General features: G+C 40.1%; 1 protein-coding gene across 1 annotated transcript; it reads left to right on the forward strand.

The window, feature by feature from the left end:
- The first annotated feature begins 11177 nt into the window (after nucleotides 1-11177).
- On the forward strand, nucleotides 11178-12272 carry LOC110936870. Its single transcript, XM_022179283.2, has 2 exons — nucleotides 11178-11640; nucleotides 11763-12272. Exons 1-2 carry the CDS (start codon nucleotides 11394-11396, stop codon nucleotides 12002-12004), a joined length of 489 nt encoding a protein of 162 aa, XP_022034975.1. The 5' UTR covers nucleotides 11178-11393; the 3' UTR covers nucleotides 12005-12272.
- The last annotated feature ends 14100 nt before the right edge of the window (nucleotides 12273-26372 follow it).

Here is a 26372-nt window from a genome sequence, read left to right on the forward strand (position 1 = left end):
TAAAAATACAAATACAATAGAGCCAATATTAGATCCTATAAGAAATGAAACATGACAAATAAAAGAGACGGCCGAGTCGCATAGAGAAGGATTAATACCATTAAAAAAATATACTTTGAAAAGCTTGTACATACTTAAAATTAGTATATCAAAGTCTTTTAAAATTTAAAAAATATACAAGCAAAATTATACATGTTCTAAATGTGGGTAAACTGCCCGCCCGCGTTGCGGGGCATTAAGCCAAATATTTCTTTCTTATAACATGTACGTTAGTGTATCGGTTACTTTTATTTTTACATACTACTCATAACACGTTCAATGGAGTGGTGGTCCATTGGCAAAGACAAAGCATTTAAAACACCTAGGTTGGGAAGGGGAAAGTATTGGGTTCAAGTCCCACAGATGACAGGGGATTAAAGAAATTAGCCGTTCAAAAAAAAAAAACTACTCATAACACGATCTTAAAAAAAATACGTCGAGTAAACCAATTAAAACAAAATATTACCATACTTTTGCTAAAAGGAAAAACTAAAAGGATGGAAAAACTACCGCTTGACACTAATAAAAATTACATCGAGCCAAACAATTAAACAAAACCCTACGATAGTTTTATATAAAAAAAAAACAATAAAACGAATTTTACAGTGAGGCAAAATCGTAATTTGGTAGGAAAAAACAATTGGAAAACTATAAATTTGAGCTGAGGTCAAAATCGTAATTTGGCTAGGAGAAGAAAAAACAAAACCAATAGCAAAACTGTATATTTAAACGTGGCAAAATCGTAATTTGGCTGGACTAATGGGGAAGTGCCAAGCAGCTGCCTTTCCTTTTATGCCCCACCTGCGTTGTCGGGCGCTATGCTAAATATTTCTCAAACAATTAAAACAAAACACTATCATAGTTTTGCTAAAAAAAACCTAAATCGATGGCAAGACAATAATTTAAGTTTGGGATAAAGTTGTTATTTCAAAGGACCAATGACCAGTGCTAGACAACTGTTTGGCACAAATATTAATTACATGGAAACAACCAATTCAAACAAACGCATCTATAATAATGGCAAAACTGTAATTTGAACTGGGGGTAAATTCGTAATTTAGCAAAAGTCAAAATGTTGGCAAGATTGTATTTTGAGTTGATGGCAAAATCGTAATTGTTAACAAAACGCAAAATCGTATTTTTTTAGGGGTCAACATCGTAATTTTGAATTAGGGTGAAATCGTAATTTTTCTGGATCAATAAGTAGTGCCTGGCACCCATCCATAATCTATGTATATATAACTAGTAGATGTCACGCCCGCGTTGCGGGGTAATGGCCAAATAATTGTCAATCAATTAAAAAAGACTACTATAATTTTGCTACGAATAAAAACGATGATAAGACCGTAGTTTTTGGCTCAGGGCAAAACTGTAATTTTTCAGGACTAATGAGCCAGTGTTAGGCAGCTAGAGTTATGCGCCGCCCGCGTTGCGGGGCGCTAAACCGAGTATTTCTTAGGTTAATAACATGTACGTCTTTATGTCGGTTAGTTATACATGCTACCTATAACGCGATATCAAAAAAGACAAATCAAGTTAATCAATTAAAGAAAAACAGTACCATAGTTATGATAAAAAAAATAACTAAAACGATGATAAGCGTGTAACTTAGAGTTGGGGGCAAAATAATAATTTGTCAGGACCAATCAGCAAGTGCTAGGCAGCTGTTTGGCATGAAAAAAAAAACAAAATTAAGTCAACAAAGAAAAATAAAACACTATCATGGTTTTGCCAAAGGAAAAGAAAAACGATGACAAGATTGCAATTTTTAGCGGAGGTAAAATCGTAATTTTAAAATGGAGGTAAAATAATATTTTGAAATGAGGGCAAAACCATTTTTTTTATTTTGAAATGGCGGCAAAATCGTAATATTTTAGCTGTGGGCAAAATCGTAATTTTTAGCTGGGGGCAAAATCGTAATTTTAAACTGGGAACCAAATCGTAATTTGGCAGGACTCTAGCTGAGGGCAAAACCATATTTTTATTTTGAACTGGGGGCAAAATTGTATTTTTTAACTGAGGGCAAAATCGTAAATTTAAGCAAGGGGCAAAAGCAAAATTTTATTTTGAATCGAGGGCGAAATCGTAATTTTACACCTAGGATAAAATTGTAATTTGGCATCACCTATAAATAACTATTATATAAAAAAAGGAAAAAAAAAGTCAAAATGGCCGCCAAAAGTGGCCAACCACTTAACAATCCTATTCCCCGATGACGTAAGCAACTTGAAAATGTATATGTTGAAAATATATGGAGTCTACTGACCAGTTACTAGCAGGATGTTTGATTTCAAAATCTGTATGGTGAAGTATTTTTTTGTCGCTATAGTTTCCTTTCCCTGGAACTATTAATTCTTGCAAAAATATGCTATTTGGTGGTCATATAAGGGGTCCCAGGAGTATGCAGTTTGGTGGAGTCATACAAGGGTCCAAGGAGTGGAAGAAGCTGACAGTAGCAATATTCCTAATAACATTTTGAGTTTTGACACATATGGAAAATTGGAAATCCATAAACGATTTGGAGTTTAGAGGATACAAAGATTCGGTTAATAAAATGGTGTCCCTATGGTTTAGGGGTTGCATCGATGAGTTGTATTTATTGTGTGTCGATTTTAATTCGTTTAACGGGTGCTAAACATTTGGAAACGAACATAAACGAAGAAATTTGAAGCGCGCGGGGTGAACGAGCGACCGAAAACAAAATGCTAAAGAAAGTGTTGCCCGCGCCACAATGAGGAACACAAGTGACCTGGCGCGTGGCGGAGGGGGTAACAGAAGTCGATAAGCTAACAGGTGTTCCCCCACGCCACATGATGGGGTACAGGTGACACGTCGCGTGGCGCGGGCGGGCGGGCACAAACCCAAAAATTGTGATTTTTACCTAATTTCGCCTAACAGATCATCCATCCACATCCCAAGTCGTTTTTACGAACCAGAAGGAAGAAAAAGGTGATTTTGTCCTAACACCCAAATCATCCCGTTTCTTCATGCCAGTTCGTTCGGGATCAAGATCTAAAGCTGCGATGATGAACATATGAGTCTGCACTCTTTGTGACTTCCCCCGGATGAACAATTGCGAGGTTTTTCACATCAAACTTTGTTTTCTGATTCTTGTAACGGATAGTTTTAATCACTTGTGTTGACTTTTGATAAACATCATTTATAGTTGTATTATTTGTCACTTATTAAGCATTAGCGGGATGGTTATCTAATGGGTAATTGGTATAAATTAACGGATTGTTAGGTTGTATAGTTATTATAAAAATTGTCCCTAATCGTTAATCAAAGTCATTAAATCAAAGTCATGTCTATGTGGTGTTTGAATCGGTAAGACTGCGGGGTATGGGGCGGGAGTTTGGGCGTGGGTAGGGGGAAAACGCCCACGCCACCACCCCGTGTGGGCATGGGTTTCGGCGTGGCCCTTGGGGCATGGGTTTCAAGCCGGGCGTGGGGCGGTCTGGCCAAGCTGACATGGCGGGTTGTGAATGGCCAAACCAAACTAGCCGTTGGGCTAGCCGTTGGTCTATTTTAAAAAAAAATAAAATTTTCCTTTATAAATACTTTACAATATTTATCATTTTTTCTCACACAAAATCAAACACATAAAACACAATCTCGCCATGAGTTCTTCAAGTTATACTGAATCGTCATCATCATCTGACGATGGGGCGGAAATATTTCTACAAACGATCGCGACGGTGGTGAAAGCTATCGGTGAAAACGAAGAGGAGGAGGAAGAGAGTCAACAACCTAAACGCAGAAGAAGGTACATCGCTCGTGAACGGGTCACCGCTAACGATTTGTTGGTAAGCGATTACTTCTCATCTGAACCTAAGTATGATGAAAAAATGTTTAGGCGTCGTTTTCGTATGAGTAGAAACTTATTTTTAAGGATATCTAGAGATCTTGAGGAGAAGTATGTTTATTTTCAACAAAAACCCGATGTAACCGGGCAATTAGGATTTACTACGTGGCAAAAGGTCACGGCCGCACTTAGGCAGTTAGCGTACGGCAATAGTTCGGACATTATGGATGACTATTTAAAAATGTCTGCACGTGTAGCTAGAGAAAGTCTTCACAACTTTTGTTCGTGTATTCTAGAACTCTATAGGAAAAGATATTTGAGAAAGCCCTCATTCAGTGACATGCAACAATTATTGGAACATCACGCAGATTATCATGGGCTACCCGGGATGCTAGGTAGTTTAGATTGTATGAAATGGGCTTGGGAACTTTGTCCTACCCAATGGCAAGGCGCTCACACGAGTGGATTTCATGGGAGTCCAGCCATCATGCTTGAAGCGGTTGCGTCCCAAGATCTTTGGATATGGCATGCGTTCTTCGGTATGCCAGGTTCACATAATGATTTTACCATCATAAACCACTCGCCCCTTTTCAATGATCGAGTAAATGGTATATGACCCAAAGGAACTTTCTTTGTAAACGGGGTTGAGTACGTGTATGGGTACTACCAAGTTGATGGGATTTACCCAGAGTGGGGGGTTTTTGTAAAATCATTCACAAAACACGGTACGACAGATCCAAAGAGATTAAAGTTTAACAGGGTACAGATGGCTGCACGTAAAGACGTCGAGCGAGCATTTGGTGTTTTGAAGAAAAGGTGGCGAATATTACAAATGCCTTGTCGACTATTGGACAAGGATCAGATTGGAAACGTGATGTACACATGTATCATTCTTCACAACATGATTTTGGAGGATGAAGGTAGAGCGGTCATTACCCACTATGATGACGATGATTCCCAACCAGGTAACGTAACAGACCAAGATAAAGCGGATAGTGAATTTTGGATCAAGTCAAGGGATATACATCACAACCTTCGATCTGATTTGGTGGAACATGTTTCAACGATTCCTGGGTTCGAAACCGACGAAGACGACGAAGAATGATTGTTTTTTATTTTAATAATTATTATGTTTGTTTATGTATTTAAAAAAAAATCTGTTTTTTTATGTAGTTAATTAATTTAAATATATATTAAAAAAAATGGTGATGTGGCTAGGCCACGCCGGCCCAGCCACGCCCAACCCAAGCCCCACCATACCCCATTAAAACTTGGGTTTGGGTTATGAGAATTCAACATCCAGGTGTCAGCAATTGCCCCAACCCACGCCCAACCCAAGCCCTACCATACCCCACAGTCTAAATAAGTTTTTTATGTTAAATTGGTAATCGGGATTCTGAGTGGGGTTGCTTCTTCTCATTCTTATAATACTTTTCTTAACAAATTGCGCTTTTCTCAATCAATCAAACATACCCCCGATTTAGATAACAGTAGTTAATTAGTTGATTCACTAACGACCTTACTTACACGTACTAATATTGATATTTAAGTAAAATACTCTCCTTTGATTAGCCCACGACAGCTACATCAAAATGGCGCCGTTGCCGGGGAATTTGTGCGCTTAATGTTAGTTTAGAGTAGTTGTTTTTTTTTATTTATTTTTAAAACGTAAAAACCCAAAAATACTTCTTTCTGTTTGTTCTTGTTTCGTTCAGTACTACGCGCAATTTATTGTTTGCTTGTGTACAGGTGATCTCTTCCTACATGCATACCAGGTTTTCAATAAGGTCATCGCCGCTTCTTTTCGATCCAGAAATTGGAAGATTTGTTAAACATAATCGTGTTGTTTTTCGTTCAGTATTTAAAAGAAAGTCACAGTCTACAAACGTGAATCCACCAGAAAATTAGCAAAACCTGAACCACCCATCACCATAGCAAAACCCACTTCCTGACATGCCACCTCCTCACTTTTAGCAAAACTAACCGAACCAGCCACAACACCAAAATCAAAAAAATCAACCACCACCACCACAAAATCCGAATGCCCAACAAGCACAATCTCCACAAGGTGATTTCCATATTATTTGTGGGGCACTAGAATACCCATTAGAGAACCAACCAAACCCACAACCCAATCCGTTGTGGGCTGTTCATAGAGCCAACCGAGATCCACACCCGCACCGTACGGGTGACGTGTTTGATTAAGGAGATAACCGGGCTGGAGTTAAGAACTGGGATGATAGTAGTTACGGTGAGGAGTACGGAGATGAAGAAGATTTCGGTGATGATGCTGTGTACGGGGTATTGATGTGGTCAGTTAAATCTAGGCAGCGAACCAGAACCAGCGAGGATTTTAGCAAAGATAGTAGTGTCCGGGAGATGGATACCAAACTCCCACCACGAGCTAACAGGACACCAGCTATGCATCATCATAGGTAAATCGATCCGCGATTTCCGAATCCGAATATTAGGGGGGAAAGAGCCATTTTCGACCACAGATCGAAGAACACTTGTCCCCAATAGTGATGCCGATAGTGAATGGGGATAGGTCATTTGAGACGAAGCCGCGTATTCTAAACATGTTATCTACTTTTCATGGGAAAGGTAGTGAGGAACCATATGCTCATATTACTGATTTCGAAGTAATGTGCGGGATGATTGTTAGACAGGAGTTTACACCAAATCAGGTTAAAGTTGGTATTGTTTTAGTTCTCATTGAAAGATGCGGCGAGAGATTGGTTCATATCATTGCTCTATGCGAGTCTTCATACATGGTAGCAGTTGCAGCAACATTTCTTAGAAGAATAATACACTCCTTAATGAACAAGTGCAGCTAGGGAAGCAACCAGAGAATTCCAACAATTATCCGTTGAGTTTTTTTAATTCAGTAAGTGAGTTATTTTCACCAACAACCTTCAAATTCAATCAAAATTAAAAGCTCGGTGATTTAATTCAGTTAGTCATCTTGATGATTAGATCGGATACCAGAGCTCTGATACCACTAGGGGCGGCAATTCTTGACATGACCCGCCAACCATCCCGAACCCGACACGAAAAAAACAAGTTTGGGTCGATTAAACATTTAAAAAACACGTTGGGTTCGGGTTGACCTGTATTAAAAGCAGGTCGGGTTGACCCGTATAAAAACAGGTTGACCCATATAGAAACGAGTCAACCCGTTAACCCTTTTAACTATTTGGACAAAAATCTTTTATATTATTGTTATTGTTTTTTTCGTTTCTATTTTATTTTATATGATTAGTCATAATAGTGTTAGTTTTGACATATATATGTGATACTCATACTCATCATGAAACATGTGATTGATAACCCTCTTAAAACTCAACAACTCGCTTATAAATCATCAACTTGTATGACTCATTTAAAAATACGGGTTAAACGAGTTAGGTTCGGTTTGACTAGGATTTATATATGTGCGGGTTAGGGTTGAAACCTTTGACCAGAATAATAATATAGGTCGGGTTCGGTTGAACATTTCAACCCGCCAATCTATTAACCCGACACGATTGACACCCCCATATACCGCTACTAGGATCGAAAATCTTATTGAATTTGATACAAATATAAGTTTGAAATAAAAAAAAAAAACTACATCAGTATGTAAACGTTATGGATTCATCACAGATTCTACACCGAAAGAGTTTACATCGACGTTAAAATTGGGAGATCACATCTGTGATCCCATTTCAAACCTACACACACTCTCGCTTAATCACTCTCACTTTAAACGTTATATTTAAAGGTGATTGGCTCAATCATTTACCCTTGACTCAATAGTTTAACATACTAAACAATTGAGTTCCATTCGCTAACTATTTCATAATGATGGAACTCCCGTTCAATCGTTTAACAAGCATATTCGGCACACGACTCACCTAGTCTATTCGAACAGGACGAACATACCAAACCAAAATGCACTAGCATCGTATAAACCAATTGGGGTAGCCCAGTTGGCCACCGACACCCACCTCTTCCCAGAGGTACCGGGTTCGAGTCTTGGGAGTGGCATATGTCGCCCAGGGTAAGAACTCGGCATGGGGAAGTCACCGCGGAGCTAGCTTGGTCGGGTAGCGGCTCCCGGAGTGAGATCACTCCGGCGGTTGGGAGGACCGTGCACTTACCCCCCCCCACTAGCATCGTATATTCAATTTTCTTATGAGATGACTTCTAACAATCATTTGTTAAACTAATATTTGAGCATAACTAGTTCTATACTTCCGTGCACGTTGCGCACGGGACCGCTGAGAATAACACAAAAGAAAATGTAGAAAAAAACACTAAAAGATAAAGAAAATAAAATCAACCAAAAAATTTTTATGGTAATGTTATTGTTCGTATGAAACCCGTGGTCAGAGATGAGCAAATGGTACTGGGTGCCGGTACCGGAATTTCCCGAACAGAAAGATCATAAGTACCAATTCGGTACCGACTTTTGGCGTTGTTGGTACCGGTTCGCTACCGGTTTTTACCTTCATATACCAATATTATAACTAGTATTTTCGGTACCAGTACCGATTCGGTATCGGTTGGCACCGAGCTCATCCCTACCCCTGAAACTAAAAAAATAAATCACTAAAAGTTGAAGAAAATAAAAAAAAACGTTGTATGATACCATTGTCCGTAGAGTACCCGTGATCAGGATGAGCAAATGGTACCGGGTAGCAGCACTGAATTTCCTGAACTAAAAGATTTTCAATATCAACTCGGTACCGACTTTTGGCGTTTTCTGTACAGGCTGGTGGCGGTTTTTATCTTCATGTACTGATACCGAACATGATCGTACCTGTATTTTCGATACCAGTACCGGTTCGATACCGGTTAACACCAAGCTTATCCCAACCTGTGATACAAAAAAAATCATTAAATTAGGAGTAAACTGCCATTTTGGTCCCTGTGGTTTGGGCACTTTTGCCATTTTAGTCCAAATCTCAAACTTTTTACATCTGGGTCCCTATGGTTTGCATTTTGTTGCCATTTTAGTCCAAAATCCAAAAACTCTCTTTTTTGACTGTTGAAAACTGATTATTGTCCTTTAGTGCAGGGGCATTTTGGTCATTTTGCTTTTCATTTAACATTTTCTTAACTCAAAAATTAATATATATATATATACATATATATATATATACACACATTATGAGGTGTATGTATAGAAGGCAATAAATCATCCCAAATCAAACAACCCATATCAATAATCATCATCTTCATTGGTTCTTCATCTTCAACCCCTTATCCACATACAAAATCAAATCATCATCATTTTCATCGATTCTTCATCTTCAACAGTTCATTATCATCTTCTCAAACACCACATAACAACACGTAACTTCATCCCAAATCAAATAACCCTTTATCATTACACAAAATCAAATGGCTTCTTTTTAACCTAAAACCTAACAACAAACACCCACAACTTCAATTCCTGTTACAGATCGAATGCCACCGCCGCCGCCGACGTTGCTAGCAACCGGGTTCCAACTTCAGCTAGCTCTCTCTCTCTTCTCTGAACTACCATCACACCACCACCACCACCATCCCACTGTGGTGACAAAACAACCCGGAGACTCTCTCTCTCTCTCTTCCGATCACACACTCTCTCTCTCTCTCTCTCTCTCTCTGTCAAATGGCAGATCTAGATGAAATATACAATAACCCCAAATCAATATATGTTGCTAAAAATGACGGTTTGGTTGATTTTGGGGAACAGTTTTGAAAGTCTAGGGCTTTTTTGTAGAGTTGTTCAAGAGGAAGATGAATCGAGGAACCAATTGCAATTTCATGGGTCTGATTTAGAACGAGAACGAGAATGGGGTTCATGTGTGTACTCTTCTTGATAAAATTGTGAATCCGAACAAGGGTTTATGGTTGACGATGAATATTTCAGGTAAAATCACTTTCTAATTTATTGCAGGTGGTCGTGACAGGGGGGTCGGTGGCGGAGGTGTGGTGGTGGCGGAGGTATGGAGTTGACACAGATGTGGTGGTGGCTGAGGCGTGGCGGTGGTGTAGAGAGAGAAAAAAAGAGAGAGGTTGGTGATGGTGGCGGTGGTGAGAAGGGGGAGGAGGTAGGAATGGCAATGGGCCGGTTTTGGGCTGGGTATTGGTAATCCCAGGCCCGTACCCGGTTGTAATTTTTTGTCCCATACCTGGCCTGTTACCCGTAGGGTATTTGTCGGGTAATTACCCGTCGGGTATCGGGCATACCCTCGGGTATCGGGTATACCCGTTAATTTCTTAAAAATACCCGTTGGGACAAATGTGCAATTTTTACTTTGATTTTTATATAGTTTGCAATTTTAATAACTATAAGAAATGAAAATATGATTAAATACTTCCATATCATATTCATACCACATATACCAAACTAAATCAAAACGATTAAATACTTCCATTTCGAATATACATGCTCAAAAATAAGTTATTTGGTCACTAAGCAGTTGCCAAATACATATGGACTTATTCCACTGGGCGTATCTGTTCTCTGTTCTCACATACTTTGTGTAGCATTATGTGACAATCGGTAATTAACGCCTCTAATTACGCGATTAACCAACGTTTTAGGCGATAATAAGTAGTGTATAAGACACATATTAACTTAATTAGGCTATTGGGAATGCGTAGGAGCGCTTATTCGACTTCACAGTACGCGGATGGTGATTTGCTGGAAAACTTGACGAGTGTTAAACGGTAATGAACTGACACAGACGAAATACTGACAACCCATAACTTACGACGAACGAACGCGTTATTTAACTAGCGATTTCAGTTGCGATATTTGAAATTTGATATGTATGTTTTTATAAATTATATTTATATTGCATAACATATGGATGCTGAGTATTGATCTCATACATATTAACAAGATTTTCAAATAAAAAGTAGTTGTTATTGAGATGTATGTAAAAGGAAAATTAAAAAAAATGTAAAATGATGAAAAACTATTTTAATAAACAAATAAATATTGACGATAGAAAAAAATATATACATATATGTGTGTATATATATATAAATTCATTCAAAATCCAACTATCTAGTTACATACACAAGTTTCTAGTCGATCTTTTCGTAAGACTTGATGAAAAGATCTTTTCTCCATTCCAACACACAAAACGCAAAGGTCATGTTGTAGTATTATTAAATTCTATGTCTGTCCATTCCGATGTAACAAAGTGTATTATCTTTAATCTTAGGTTTGTACTTTAACCTTCAGAGATATCATAAAAGTAAACCTTCACATTTCAATAACTTTTCCTTATTTTCTGTTGTTAACGAATGGCATCAAAGAAAAAGAAAAAAGGGCAAATATCTTCTAACATTAAGTCCCATCCTACACTTTCAAAACAAAATTTCATATTACCTTCTCTACTCTCTCTCTCACGCGAAACCCTACCACTCAACCCTTTCTTTCCCTCTCACCTTTGTGTCTGCAACCAAACTACACCCACAAATAAATCACAGAAACATTACCCTTTCCTATTGAGTTCACCCTCACCCACACCCCTAAACCACCCTCCTGCTTTCGATCAACAAAATGACCACCACCACCACCGTCGTCTGGTGGTGGTGCTACGACGAAACAGAGCGAGAGAAAGGGGAACGGAGGAGAGAGAGGGAACAGAGGAGAGAGAGGGACGCGACTGAGAGAGATCGGGACACCGATTTCCGGCGACGGATCGCCGGTGACGAACGGCGGAGCACGACGGACGACAGACAAGCCGTCGTCCACGGCGGTGGTGGCGTTTTGATTCCGAGAAGCATTCCGGTCAACAATCCAGCAGGTTCGACTTCCGATTCGTTTCGAGTTTGGTTTGGATTCAGATGGGTTCGGATGTAGTTCGAGTCAGACATTGTTCGGGTTCTTGGTCAGATTTACTCTCACATCAGTTTCGGTTCTTCTCAGATTTCGGATCAGGATCGCGGTTCAGATTGTGGGTTTCGGTTTGGTTCAGGTTTCGGTCAAACACAGTCAACGGTTCGGACTCGGCTCAAACCGAGTCGACTCGGTCAACACCTGAGTCAACTCGGGTTAAACTTCGGTCAACAGAGCAGTTCGGGTCAACAGTCAAAGTCAGTCAACAGGAGTCAAGGGCAGTCGTCAAGTCAAACCCGGTCAGATTCAGTTTGTTCAGTTCGGGCCAATAGTAAAAGCCGATCAAATTCATTCAACTGCGGTCAGCGGGTCAATGCTAGTCAACAGAAGTCCGGTTCGAGTGTCGGTCAACTCCAGTCAACTGAGGTCAAACTCAGTCAACATAAGACCCGGTAAAGTTGTTAGCGTAGCGAGTTAGACTACGTTAGATTCTACTTAGTATACGCGAACCGAGCTCAACCCGACTAACTAACGGTTTTACATTTAGTGATTTTGTTTCGTATTCGACGTTTTGATATATTTGACGTAAAACTTATATAATGTTTGAGTTGTCAGGGTTATTCCAAAAACAGAGGAAAAACTCTGTCCGATTTTTGCTAAAACCCGAATTATAAAACGTATCTAAATCTTAACGACACGTATCTAAATCCAAGTTTTCTTATAAAATAAATATAAAAGTATATTTATTTTAGTGACGTTTTATAACTTATAAACTGAAATTATAACATTTCGACAACACGCGAGTTACAACTTAACGAAACCCGACACTTATTTAGATAAGCATAATTATCTATAGTTATTCAAACATCGATACTTCCGAGTACTTTCATAAAATAAATATAACGATTTATATTTATTTCAAACGTCGTTACGTAGTGTATTTTTATAAGATAAATGTAATATTTATATTTATTTCATTACGTTCTATTAAAGCTACGAAGAGTCGTACAACTATTCACCTACACCTTCTAATTCACGACGACTAGCACGACTACGTAATTAAATTTATTTGTATATATATATATATATATATATATATATATATATATAGGGGAAAGATAAATCGAAAACCCATGTGAGTTGAGAAAACCCAAATAAACCCTATGTAACATTTTTATTTTTTTCTAAAAAAAATAGGGAATGTAATATAAATGTACACGGACCTATTTATGAAAAAAATGTAAAAAACGCTTTCTATTTAAAAAAAAAATGTTGAAAATTTGTATGTTACATTTTTTTTGGACATATGTATTATGTAGCCTGAAATTTTGTAACATTTTTTAAAAAAAAAACTACTTGGTGTTTTTTTGTGTTTCTTTTTTGAAAATGTTCAAATATATGTATATTACATTCCCTATTTTTTTTAGAAATGTTTCTTGAGTTTACATTGTTTTTTACAAAGGTTTTCTGAGTTTTCTCAACTCAAGTGGGTTTTCGATTTATCCTTCCCCTATATATATATATATATATATATATATATATATATATATATATATATATATATACCATAAACCATTCGGAATACTAAGTCGATCTCGAGACTTACTTTATCCCGATTCTAAACGGGATCAAATAACCATCGGATTGGTTATCCTGAGTCAAACTAATAACCCCTTCACAGAGTCGTTTAGTTAACGATTCGATAGAGCTCGGACACGTAGTTTAACTACGTCGTTATATTAGAAACTTATCATTATTCCTTGATTAGGAATGCTTTAGTTGCACGCTAGAGAGTTCACATCCTTGGAATGATACTACGGAATCACGCTAGGCTAGCTTTGCACAGGAACATCAAGGTGAGTTCGTAACCCCCACTTTTTACGGTTTTACATTTTTGTAAATGTTTTCGGGGGTGGAAAGACATGCAAGTTTTTGCAAAAGAAAACACTATTTCGATGAATGAAAACTCATATTTCTAAATCGTGTTGCGAATGAATTTCAAGGAACTTAAATGGTTTACGAATGATTTCGATCAAACATACCGGTTTTACAAAACGCGCACATATTTACGAAACGTGCATGATTTTCTAATGGGTACGGGCGACACAGTCGAGGTGATTCGACACAGTCGAGGTGATTCGACACAGTCGAGGGGATTCGACACAGTTGAGGGGATTCGACAAAGTCGAGGTGATTCGACACAATCGAGGTGATTCACACAGTGGAGGTGATTTGACACAGTCGAGGTGATTTGACACAATCGAGGTGATTCACACAGTCGAGGTGATTCGACACAATCGAGGTGATTCACACAGTCGAGGTGATTCGACACAATCGAGGTGATTCACACAGTCGAGGTGATTCGACACTAAAAAAATCGTCTACACAGGTTGAGTACTTCCTATGTCGTAGCATACGTTAATGTCCTCGCGAAACATTAACGATCAACCTGTTCATAGACACTTTACATACCCATTTACAACACTAAAACTTTCATATATTCATAAGATTCATTTGATGGAAACTCACAAATACATGGATTTACAAACTTTGGTAACGTTTTTCAAATTATACCTAAGTAAGAGGACGCGCTGATCCTGCTTACAAAGGTTCGTTTGGGCTCGGCTCATTCTCTCTCGTGCAATGCACAAACACTCTCGTGGGCTAGACTCACAGTTCTCATATATCATGCCAAGAAAATGCTTTTACTATATTTTCTCAACAACTTTAAAACCGGTTATCAAAAAGATTTCTTTTGAATCTTTTCAAAACAAACTATGAACTCGCTCAACTTTATGTTGACTTTTTCGCATGTTCTTTCTCAGATTGCATTTTCAAAACTATGGAACGGTTGGAATAGGAGAACCCATGGGAATTCAAGTACTTAGCGGCGTTCATGTTCTAGAAGTCTTAGCTTATTTGCTTCCGCTGTGCAATGAAGGTACCAGTCCAGTCACGTCAGCTCTGATAATTCGGGGTGTGACACATTACATGGATCAATAAAAGACATGTTTATCATCTTCAATTCCAACACTTGAAAACAATAACTCAAAACATATACAACATATACAACACATAAAGTCAGTTTATTTATTATGTTTATCATCTTCAATTCCAACACTTGAAAACAATAACTCAAAACATATACAACACATAAAGTCATTTTATTTTATTTAGCATTTGGTTGAGCACTTGGTAGACATGAAAAAAAATTACCTTCACTACAAGAACAAGATCTCGATCTGATAATGGTGTTGTTGCTACTTGACTTTTTGTGTTCTTGCTTTATGAGTAGAATAGGGTAAGATGAAAAGAAAAAAAATATAATTTTCTAGATACTAATATAGTTATATGTATGGAAATTTATAATATATTTGTCACACCCCCAATTTACCACCTAGGGAGTGTCCCTGTTAGGCGTGTGACAACAAGCTAGGAGCCACCAATTACATTGAATCACAAGGTCAAAACAAAGTTTCATAAATTATTAGTAATAAAATCCAAGCACAAGTTGTTCGAAACCATTAAGTTCAGCGGAAGCATTAACGTATCACAAAGTATATGTTTCACACAACCAAAGTAAATAAATGTTTGTTAAATAACTCAACAATGCAACCATGACCACTCGCGCCCTCCAGCCAGCAAGTTCCTGCGTTCCAAGTACCTAAGGACCTGCGAGCATGTAACACGTGTATCAGACAAAGCTGGCGAGTTCACAGTTTTAGAAAACGTTTGTTACTCGTTGTATGTAAAACAGTTCAATAACCAATGCAAGTAATATTGTTAATATCTCAATTCCGAACAATGACGGCTCCTGAAATACACGACTGCCCTTCCCACGTACTCCTATCTAGTACTGGGCCAGACTGTGTCATTAGTTCACCTCCGTCCTCTACAGGAGCGGTGTGAGGGTGCCAAACCTAAGTAGCGCTACTAACTAATACCCGATGAGGGACTTACAAAAGATGATAGGTGAGAATATTAACCAATATACCCGTTTTTACCCAAAGACTTATCCCCCCATGGGATACCCACTGACTGTCCCCAACCACTGGGACGCATGCTCGAATGTAGTGAACTCACCTTGGATTGCTCGGTAGAATTAATTACTCGTTTAACAACAGTGATTTACCAAGCCCTATGATAGTTACACATAACAGTCAGTTTGCATATCAGCACAACACGTATCATTTCACATTTAATCATCAACTAGTGTACACGAATACAATGTTAACACCTCAATATCTTTCGGTTCACACTTTCATTCGACACCTCAGTTATGTTTCGACACTATCTTTCGTTTCGTATTTATCCTTCGACACATTAGTTATCAATCGGTTAATGGTTATGTTTCGACACACAGTTATATTTCGATTCACAGTCATCCTTCGACCTATTACCTATCTTTCGACATACTTATCTTTCGATCTAACAGTTATGTTTCGAACCAAATGCTATGTTTTGAACCAAATGTCATGTTTCGAACCAAATATCATGTTTCGAACCAAATACCATGTTTCGAACCAAATACCATCTTTCGACTATGCCAGTTATCCTTCGACTACCACAGTTATCTTTCGGTTCCCAGAATCCTAACATACGACTTAACTGCTATCATTCGGTTACAATTCAGCAATTATTATTCGATCCATCAGTTACGAAACGGAACCCTAATGGTCATCAAGCAGTACAGTAAACATGTATCAAGATCTAATCAGTTTGACCCAGCAGTTTAGATTGTGCCGTCTAACAACAATTTTATCAAAACCAATATCCATGCTAACTAGTCACTATGATTTAACACATAATGTCTAACGATCTAATTCTCACACAACGTTCATCATATCAGAATTATTCACTAATAGTTATCGGCACAAGACATGTGGGTTCACCATCACTGTTACGATAAACGATAATCGAAATTGCAAATCAAATATAATATCACATGCATAATCGGTCGTGACCTAATCGCATACGTATTCAATCCATGAACGAGGTTGTTACTATGTTAAATCAAACAAGCAATCATAAGCGTTTCTAATTCACTAAACGAACAAGAATCTTACTAACTGAAAGACAGGATCAACAGTTTGATGCTTCTAAAGAGAAAACTTGTTCTTCTGCCGTCACACAATAAGAGGGTCTAGGGTTTGTAACTGTTCGTATCACACACGTATGTTCTAAATATAACCTTAAACTCGTGGGCCGAAGGACTGGGCCGAAAGACTGGGCCGTAAGACCCGGATCCCAGTCGAAGGATCCTATCCTTGGTCGAAAGATAGGGTCTTCGGTCGAAAGTTATGTCTTATGTTTCGTGATCCTTCGAAGGTTGGACCTTTCGGTCGAAGGATCTTTGGTTGAAAGATGTCTTAGTATAAATCGAGTATTTCAATACGTTACTCATTAACAAGCTTGCAACATATTCCCACCAGCACAATGATCTTACAAGATTCCAAGGATATGTAAATACGACAAAGGAGTTCGGGAAATAGGATAATACTAACCTCAAGAATTCGGGTTGTCACATCATCCCCAACTTGAAGGAAATTTCGTCCTGAAATTTAGCAAGAAATTTCGTCCCGAAATTTAGCAAGTAGGTACGAGAGAGTGGAGTGACAATTCAAGATTGTTGCGGATTTTCCTCAGGTGTTACATCATCCCCAACTTGAAGGGGAATCTCGTCCCGAGATTCACTAGTTTTGCTTGACTCTGCCTTGTCCTTGGGAAAGAGGTGAGGGTACTTTAGTTTCATCTGATCCTCGCGTTCCCACGTGAACTCCGGTCCACGCCTTGAATTCCAACGGACCCTAACAATCGGAATTCGACTGTGTTTACGGACCTTGACCTCCCGATCCATGATTTCAATAGGCTCTTCAACAAACTGCAGCTTGTCATCCAACTTGAGCTCTTGAAATGGCACAACTAGTGTCTCATCAGCCAGACACTTCTTTAGTTGAGAAACGTGAAACACATCGTGAACATTACCTAATTCCGCAGGTAACTCGAGTCTGTAAGCGACTTTACCGATCCGCTCAAGAATTTTGAATGGCCCAATGTAACGTGGATTAAGCTTGCCACGCTTCCCAAAGCGTACAACGCCCTTCCACGGTGAAACTTTCAACATAACCCGATCATTAACTTCGAACTCCAAGGGCTTTCTACGCTTGTTAGCATAACTTTTCTGGCGATCACGCGCTGCTGCCATACGATCCCTTATCCGAGCTATATTTTGTGAAGTTTCAAGAATGAGTTCAGGACCTGTGAGTTGACTGTCACCTACTTCTGCCCAACAGAGAGGAGAACGACATTTCCGCCCATACAATGCTTCGAACGGAGCTGCCTGAATACTTGTGTGGTAGCTGTTGTTGTAGGAGAACTCTATTAACGGCAAGTGCCTTTCCCATCCCTTCCCAAAATCGATCACACATGCCCGCAGCATGTCTTCAAGCGTCTGAATAGTGCGCTCACTCTGACCATCCGTCTGGGGGTGGTAAGCGGTGCTCATATCCAGTTTCGAACCGAACAGTTTGTGCATAGACTGCCATAATTCAGAAGTAAAACGCGGGTCTCGATCTGAGATGATAGAAGTTGGCACTCCGTGTCTAGCAACTACCTCCTTAAGATACACTGCTGCAAGCTGCGAAAACTTATCCGTTTCCTTGATTGCTAGAAAATGTGCCGATTTCGTGAGTCGATCAACAATCACCCATACAGTATCGTTTCCAGCCTGAGTCCTCGGTAATCCAGTGACGAAATCCATAGCGATCTGTTCCCACTTCCATTTGGGTATTTCTGGCTGCTGCAGTAGACCCGAAGGCTTCTGATGTTCCGCTTTAACTCTAGCACAAGTTAAGCATTTACTCACGTATGTGGCGATAAGGGCTTTCATATTCGGCCACCAATACATAACCTTAAGATCGTGATACATCTTGTCCGATCCCGGGTGAATAGAATATCGTGACTTGTGTGCTTCATCCATCACAAGTTCTCTAAGATCACCAAACAGAGGAACCCATACTCTTCCCATGATGTAGTAGATGCCATCAGATCTCTGTTCAAGCTGCTTTTCCATACCGCGTAAACCCTCAGCTTCGATGTTTCTTCCTTCAATGCCTCAGTCTGAGCCGTACGAATCTTATCAGGAAGGTTGGAATGAATAGTGAGTTGTAATGCGCGAACACGTTTAGGCTTTGTCTCTTTGCGGCTGAGTGCATCAACTACTACGTTAGCTTTACCTGGGTGGTATTTGATGGCACACTCGTAATCGTTGAACAACTCTACCCAACGACGCTGTCGCATATTCAATTCTTTTTGGTCAAAGATGTGCTGAAGGCTCTTGTGGTCGGTGTAGATGGTGCATTTCGTACCGTATAAGTAGTGTCTCCAAATCTTCAGCGCAAACACCACTGCTCCTAACTCCAAGTTGTGTGTCGTATAGTTCTTCTCGTGAACTTTCAATTGTCGAGAAGCGTAAGCTATCACCTTCTCGCGTTGCATCAACACGCAACCGAGGCCCTGAATCGAAGCATCACAATAAACTACAAAATCCTCAGTGCCATCCGGTAGAGATAGGATTGGTGCGCTGCATAACCTTTGTTTCAAAAGCTGGAAAGCATCCTCCTGCTTCGTCCCCCAAGAGTAAACTACCTTCTTCTGTGTTAACGAGGTGAGTGGCTGTGCAATCTTTGAGAAGTTCTGAATGAAACGACGATAATACCCTGCTAGACCGAGAAATTGCCGCACCTCCGAAGGGTTCTTTGGTGCCGTCCAATTTCTAATGGCGTCAATCTTGGCAGGATCCACATGTATGCCCACCTCATTGACTATATGCCCCAGAAAATGTACCTCCCGTATCCAAAAATCACACTTAGAAAATTTTGCGTACAACTGCTCCCTCCTCAGGAGTTCTAGGATAAGGCGTAGATGCCGTTCATGATCCTCCTTGTTCTTGGAGTAAATTAGAATGTCGTCGATAAAAACGATAACGAAGTCATCAAGGTATGGCTTGCACACGCGGTTCATGAGGTCCATGAAGACCGCTGGCGCGTTGGTTAACCCGAATGGCATAACCAAGAACTCATAGTGACCGTATCGCGTCCGAAACGCGGTTTTGGGAACGTCTTCCTCTCGGACTCGCACTTGATGATAACCAGACCTTAAGTCGATCTTAGAGTAAAAGCTCGACCCCTGTAACTGGTCAAACAGGTCGTCAATACGAGGCAAAGGATAACGGTTTTTGATCGTCATCTTGTTGAGCTCGCGATAATCTATACACATTCGTAAGGACCCATCCTTCTTCTTCACAAATAAGACTGGAGCTCCCCAGGGGGAAGAGCTAGGTCGGATGAAACCCCTATCCAACAGCTCTTGGAGTTGGTTTGATAATTCCTGCAGTTCCCCTGGCGCAAGACGATAAGGAGCACGAGCAACTGGGGCTGCCGCTGGGGCGAGGTCAATCTGGAATTCCACCTGACGATGTGGAGGTAAACCAGGGAGTTCCTCAGGAAATACGTCAGGATAGTCACGAACAACTGGAAGATCCTCAATCTTCCTTTCGTTAGACGGCGAATCAGTGACAAGAGCCAGTATAGCAGGATAGCCTTTACGCAAATACTTCTGAGCCTTCATTGCCGAAACAATACTAACTGGGGTCCCGCTGCGATGACCCTGAACTGATAGAAATTCCCCACTAGGAAGGGGAACACGTATGATCTTCTCCTTACAGAGAATCTCCGCTTGATACTTGGACAACCAGTCCATACCAACGATCACGTCGAAGCTTCCAAGAGTAATAGGAATTAAGTCAATGTCGAAGACTTGACCCAGAAGATCGATTTTACACCCAAATAGAACATGTGTAGCTTCGATTGTTTTACCATTTGCGATTTCTACTATGTGTTTCATTACGAGAAGTGTAGGACTTAACCCTAACTGAGAACTAAACTCTAAAGACACGTAACTCCAGTCGGCGCCAGAATCAAATAAAATAGAAGCAATAACACCGTTCACTGAAAACGTACCAGTAACTACGTTGCCGTCGTTCCGCGCTTCCCCAGCTCCCAGCACAAACCCGCGCCCACGCGCAACATTACCCCCGTTATTCCCCGCATTGTTGTTCCCGTTACTACCCCCTGTGTTCTGCTTCAGCTGAGGGCAGTCTCGCTTGAAGTGCCCCTCGGCTCCACACTGATAACACCCTCTCTGAGTACCCTGATTTTGTTGAGATTGTTGCCTACCCAACTGCTGTGATGGCTGCTGCTGAGCTGGAAAAGTGGCCCTACAATCCCTAGCCATATGCCCTGGTCGATTACATCGATGACAAACCCGAGCACACTGTCCCTTGTGATGATAGTTACACTTGCTGCACAAGGGTAGCTTCCCCGCATATGATCCCTGCCCTGATTTGTTACTCGAGTTCTGATTCACTGATGCTGTCTGACTGAAACTGCGGGTGCTGCCAGTATCCATCTTCTTCTGAGGCTGTGCAGAGTTGGACCCCTTGTCCGTATCGTTCCACTTACGTTTGCTATCAGCAGCAGATGCAGTGGAAGTAGTGGCAGCTGTGGTAGTGCTAGAAATACGAGGTGGCAATGAGTCGCTCTCCACCTCCTGGTCAACGATCTTATGTGCCAATCTAACAATCTGAGTTAGGTTATTGAGGTTCGCCACTGTAACTAAACCCTTCACCCGTGGAGGTAACCCCTTAATAAACAACTCGATTCTTCGGGACATGGGTCGGGACAAAGTCGGACACAAATCAGCTAACTAATACGACCGCTTCACATACGCTTCAATCTCAGACCCCACCATTTTCAGATCATAGTACTCATTCTCTAACTTCTGTATTTCGTCTCGAGGACAGTATTCCTCTCTCATCAGTTCTTTAAAATCATCCCACGTAGTGGCGTTCGCCGCCTCAATACCTAGCAGTTGGACCTGGGCATTCCACCAGGTCAAGGCACCATCCTCAAGCGTGCCTGCTGCAAACTTTACTCTATCCCCAACTGGGCAGTTACATATCGCAAACACTGACTCCGCCTTTTCGAACCAGCGTATAAGTCCTACAGCCCCTTCAGTGCCACTGAAGGTCTGTGGCTTATAATCCATGAAAGTTTTAAAAGTGCAGACCGGTGGGTGAGGCTGGTTTTGTGGCGCCGGCTGACCTATTAACGAGAGAAAATAAACCAACAAGTAAGACTCAAGTTCACGATTCAAAGGAAGGAATGTCTGGTACATGTCATACCAGCCTGATAAGCTGCCAAGGCTGCAGCCACCTGGGCGTTGAGTAATTCCTCTAGCTCAGCTTGGGTCATATGGATCTCGCCACGTCCACCACCGCGGCCTCCACCACGTCCACCACGTCCACCACGACGACCTCCACCACGTCCGTTCATGATTCTATAAGTATGGGAAGAAGTAACAAATTAACAGACCATTTCAAGCGGATGTCAAGTATTGCTATAGTATTCACAGTTTTCGAGGCTCTAATACAACATTGACTAACAACGCGGGATTCCTTTTTCACACTAGTCGAGATTTACCGGGACTCACATGCACCTCACGTTGTTATTATGTGTGCACCCATAATAATAACCTGATTTGCATGCTTATCTCAGTTCCTCCCTACTCATGTTAAAAGGTTTCCCCAAATTCATGCAGTACGACCGTCGACATCACGACATAGAGCATGTAAGTTCAAGTAGAGTCCTACTCTGAAAACACGTAGCATAAACAGATAGCATAGTAATTCGTATTGTAATTTCAAGTGTGCGTTCGGGTGTGATACTAATCATGAGTATGTGCTAACTATGCTATGCAATAGTAAACAAGAGACGAACCTTGCTGCCTGGAGCTGAGTGTCATGGTCCATGTCGTATCAGTATGTCGTATCAGTTCAGTTATAGTCTGGTTTTATAAAACATTTTTAAAACCAAATTCACTATAACCAGTGGCTCTGATACCAAACTGTCACACCCCCAATTTACCACCTAGGGAGTGTCCCTGTTAGGCGTGTGACAACAAGCTAGGAGCCACCAATTACATTGAATCATAAGGTCAAAACAAAGTTTCATAAATTATTAGTAATAAAATCCAAGCACAAGTTGTTCGAAACCATTAAGTTCAGCGGAAGCATTAACGTATCACAAAGTATATGTTTCACACAACCAAAGTAAATAAATGTTTGTTAAATAACTCAACAATGCAACCATGACCACTCGCGCCCTCCAGCCAGCAAGTTCCTGCGTTCCAAGTACCTAAGGACCTGCGAGCATGTAACACGTGTATCAGACAAAGCTGGCGAGTTCACAGTTTTAGAAAACGTTTGTTACCCGTTGTATGTAAAACAGTTCAATAACCAATGCAAGTAATATTGTTAATATCTCAATTCCGAACAATGACGGCTCCTGAAATACACGACTGCCCTTCCCACGTACTCCTATCTAGTACTGGGCCAGACTGGGTCATTAGTTCACCTCCGTCCTCTACAGGAGCGGTGTGAGGGTGCCAAACCTAAGTAGCGCTACTAACTAATACCCGATGAGGGACTTACAAAAGATGATAGGTGAGAATATTAACCAATATACCCGTTTTTACCCAAAGACTTATCCCCCCATGGGATACCCACTGACTGTCCCCAACCACTGGGACGCATGCTCGAATGTAGTGAACTCACCTTGGATTGCTCGGTAGAATTAATTACTCGTTTAACAACAGTGATTTACCAAGCCCTATGATAGTTACACATAACAGTCAGTTTGCATATCAGCACAACACGTATCATTTCACATTTAATCATCAACTAGTGTACACGAATACAATGTTAACACCTCAATATCTTTCGGTTCACACTTTCATTCGACACCTCAGTTATGTTTCGACACTATCTTTCGTTTCGTATTTATCCTTCGACACATTAGTTATCAATCGGTTAATGGTTATGTTTCGACACACAGTTATATTTCGATTCACAGTCATCCTTCGACCTATTACCTATCTTTCGACATACTTATCTTTCGATCTAACAGTTATGTTTCGAACCAAATGCTATGTTTCGAACCAAATGTCATGTTTCGAACCAAATATCATGTTTCGAACCAAATACCATGTTTCGAACCAAATACCATCTTTCGACTATGCCAGTTATCCTTCGACTACCACAGTTATCTTTCGGTTCCCAGAATCCTAACATACGACTTAACTGCTATCATTCGGTTACAATTCAGCAATTATTATTCGATCCATCAGTTACGAAACGGAACCCTAATGGTCATCAAGCAGTACAGTAAACATGTATCAAGATCTAATCAGTTTGACCCAGCAGTTTAGATTGTGCCGTCTAACAACAATTTTATCAAAACCAATATCCATGCTAACTAGTCACTATGATTTAACACATAATGTCTAACGATCTAATTCTCACACAACGTTCATCATATCAGAATTATTCACTAATAGTTATCGGCACAAGACATGTGGGTTCACCATCACTGTTACGATAAACGATAATCGAAATTGCAAATCAAATATAATATCACATGCATAATCGGTCATGACCTAATCGCATACGTATTCAATCCATGAACGAGGTTGTTACTATGTTAAATCAAACAAGCAATCATAAGCGTTTCTAATTCACTAAACGAACAAGAATCTTACTAACCGAAAGACAGGATCAACAGTTTGATGCTTCTAAAGAGAAAACTTGTTCTTCTGCCGTCACACAATGAGAGGGTCTAGGGTTTGTAACTGTTCGTATCACACACGTATGTTCTAAATATAACCTTAAACTCGTGGGCCGAAGGACTGGGCCGAAAGACTGGGCCGTAAGACCCGGATCCCAGTCGAAGGATCCTATCCTTGGTCGAAAGATAGGGTCTTCGGTCGAAAGTTATGTCTTATGTTTCGTGATCCTTCGAAGGTTGGACCTTTCGGTCGAAGGATCTTTGGTTGAAAGATGTCTTAGTATAAATCGAGTATTTCAATACGTTACTCATTAACAAGTTTGCAACATATTCCCACCAGCACAATGATCTTACAAGATTCCAAGGATATGTAAATACGACAAAGGAGTTCGGGAAATAGGATAATACTAACCTCAAGAATTCGGGTTGTCACAATATTTATTTCGGGTATTATTCGGGTAAATGGGCCGGGTATCACTAAATCCCATACCCGTACCCGTACCCGATTTTTTTCCATTTTTAAGCCCATACCCGGCCCATACCCATCGGGCTTCGGGTATACCCGACCCGTATGTTTCGGGTTTCGGGTATACCCGTCGGGCTTGGGCTTTTTTGCCATCCCTAGGAGGAGGTGGCGGTGGTGGTGGTGCATGTGGCGGCAGAGTGGTGGTGGTGGCGGCGGGCTGCAGATCCGGTGGTGGTAGTTCAGAGAGAGAGAGAGAGAGAGCAGAGTCTCTGTATGTGTGTGTGTATATATATATATTAATGGTTTTAGGGTATTATATATATATATATATATATATATATATATATATATATATATATATATATATATATATAGGATAAGGATCCGTTAGGAACCACCCTTTATTGCGAGAACCGCGAGAACCAGTGTGAACACGTGGCAAAATTGTAAATATATTGAATTCTAACAAAAACACAGGGTGTCATAATTGTAAATACATGGATCTGTAACATAAACACGTGTGTCCCCTGTTTTAGGGTTTCTTCATCACATTTGTTCCCAATCCACAATTTGCATCATCATCATCTACACTTTGATTGAGGTTCACGGCTGTTCACGGCGGCTTACCGGCGGCACACATGAGTTTATGGTGGTTCTCGCGACATTAGACAACAGTGTATCCCACAAATTTCATCCCACAAATTTCATTGCTGGGGAATTCGAGATTATTGCTACATATGGCGTCCTCTGATCCATCTCGTGTTGAAATATCTCGTGTTGAACCTACCGCATCCGATGATACTAACCCACCAATCTCTGAATATCATCCTCATACATCTGATACTACCTATCTTGGTGGTCCATCTGCTGCCAAACCCGTATATGATGTCAATCCAATTGAAAGTTGAAAAATTGTGTACACAACAGTTGATAGTCGACATTCCCTTCATGGATTTGAAATACCTACTCTTGATTCCATGTCAATACCAGCTAATGTTACGGTATCATCTGGGAATGCATCTGGGAATGTCAATATATCTGACCAATTGTTGTCGATTGACACTACTTCGACTGGTACAACACCCACAAATCCAGAACAACCTCAATTGCAGTTCATTCGGTTTGAGACTAAAGGTATCCCATGTCCATTTTGTGTAATTTGTATATTATTCAATGTTATACATGTTTAAAATATGTTCACATTCATATTATGTTGTCACTAATTATTAATCAACCATATTATAAATTATAATACATTATAAATATATGCACATGTGCATGATGACGACAATTAATTTGTTATTTTGTATATTAAATTACATTGCACATGTAATTTGTTAAATTTTCTTATTAAATTCACAGCAACGGTTACGGCTGCGATACATTCTACACCCAATGGCACCCCATATTGGATACCTGAAGTTGATGTTGAATACATACCTGAAGTTGCAGTCCATTCGATATGTGACTAAAGGTATTATGTTGACTGTAATTGATGTATATACTTTGTAAATGATATTATATTAATGATATGCACAGATGCATTATATT

Source organism: Helianthus annuus, chromosome 4, assembly GCF_002127325.2.
Source record: "Helianthus annuus cultivar XRQ/B chromosome 4, HanXRQr2.0-SUNRISE, whole genome shotgun sequence".
Lineage (NCBI taxonomy): Eukaryota > Viridiplantae > Streptophyta > Magnoliopsida > Asterales > Asteraceae > Helianthus > Helianthus annuus.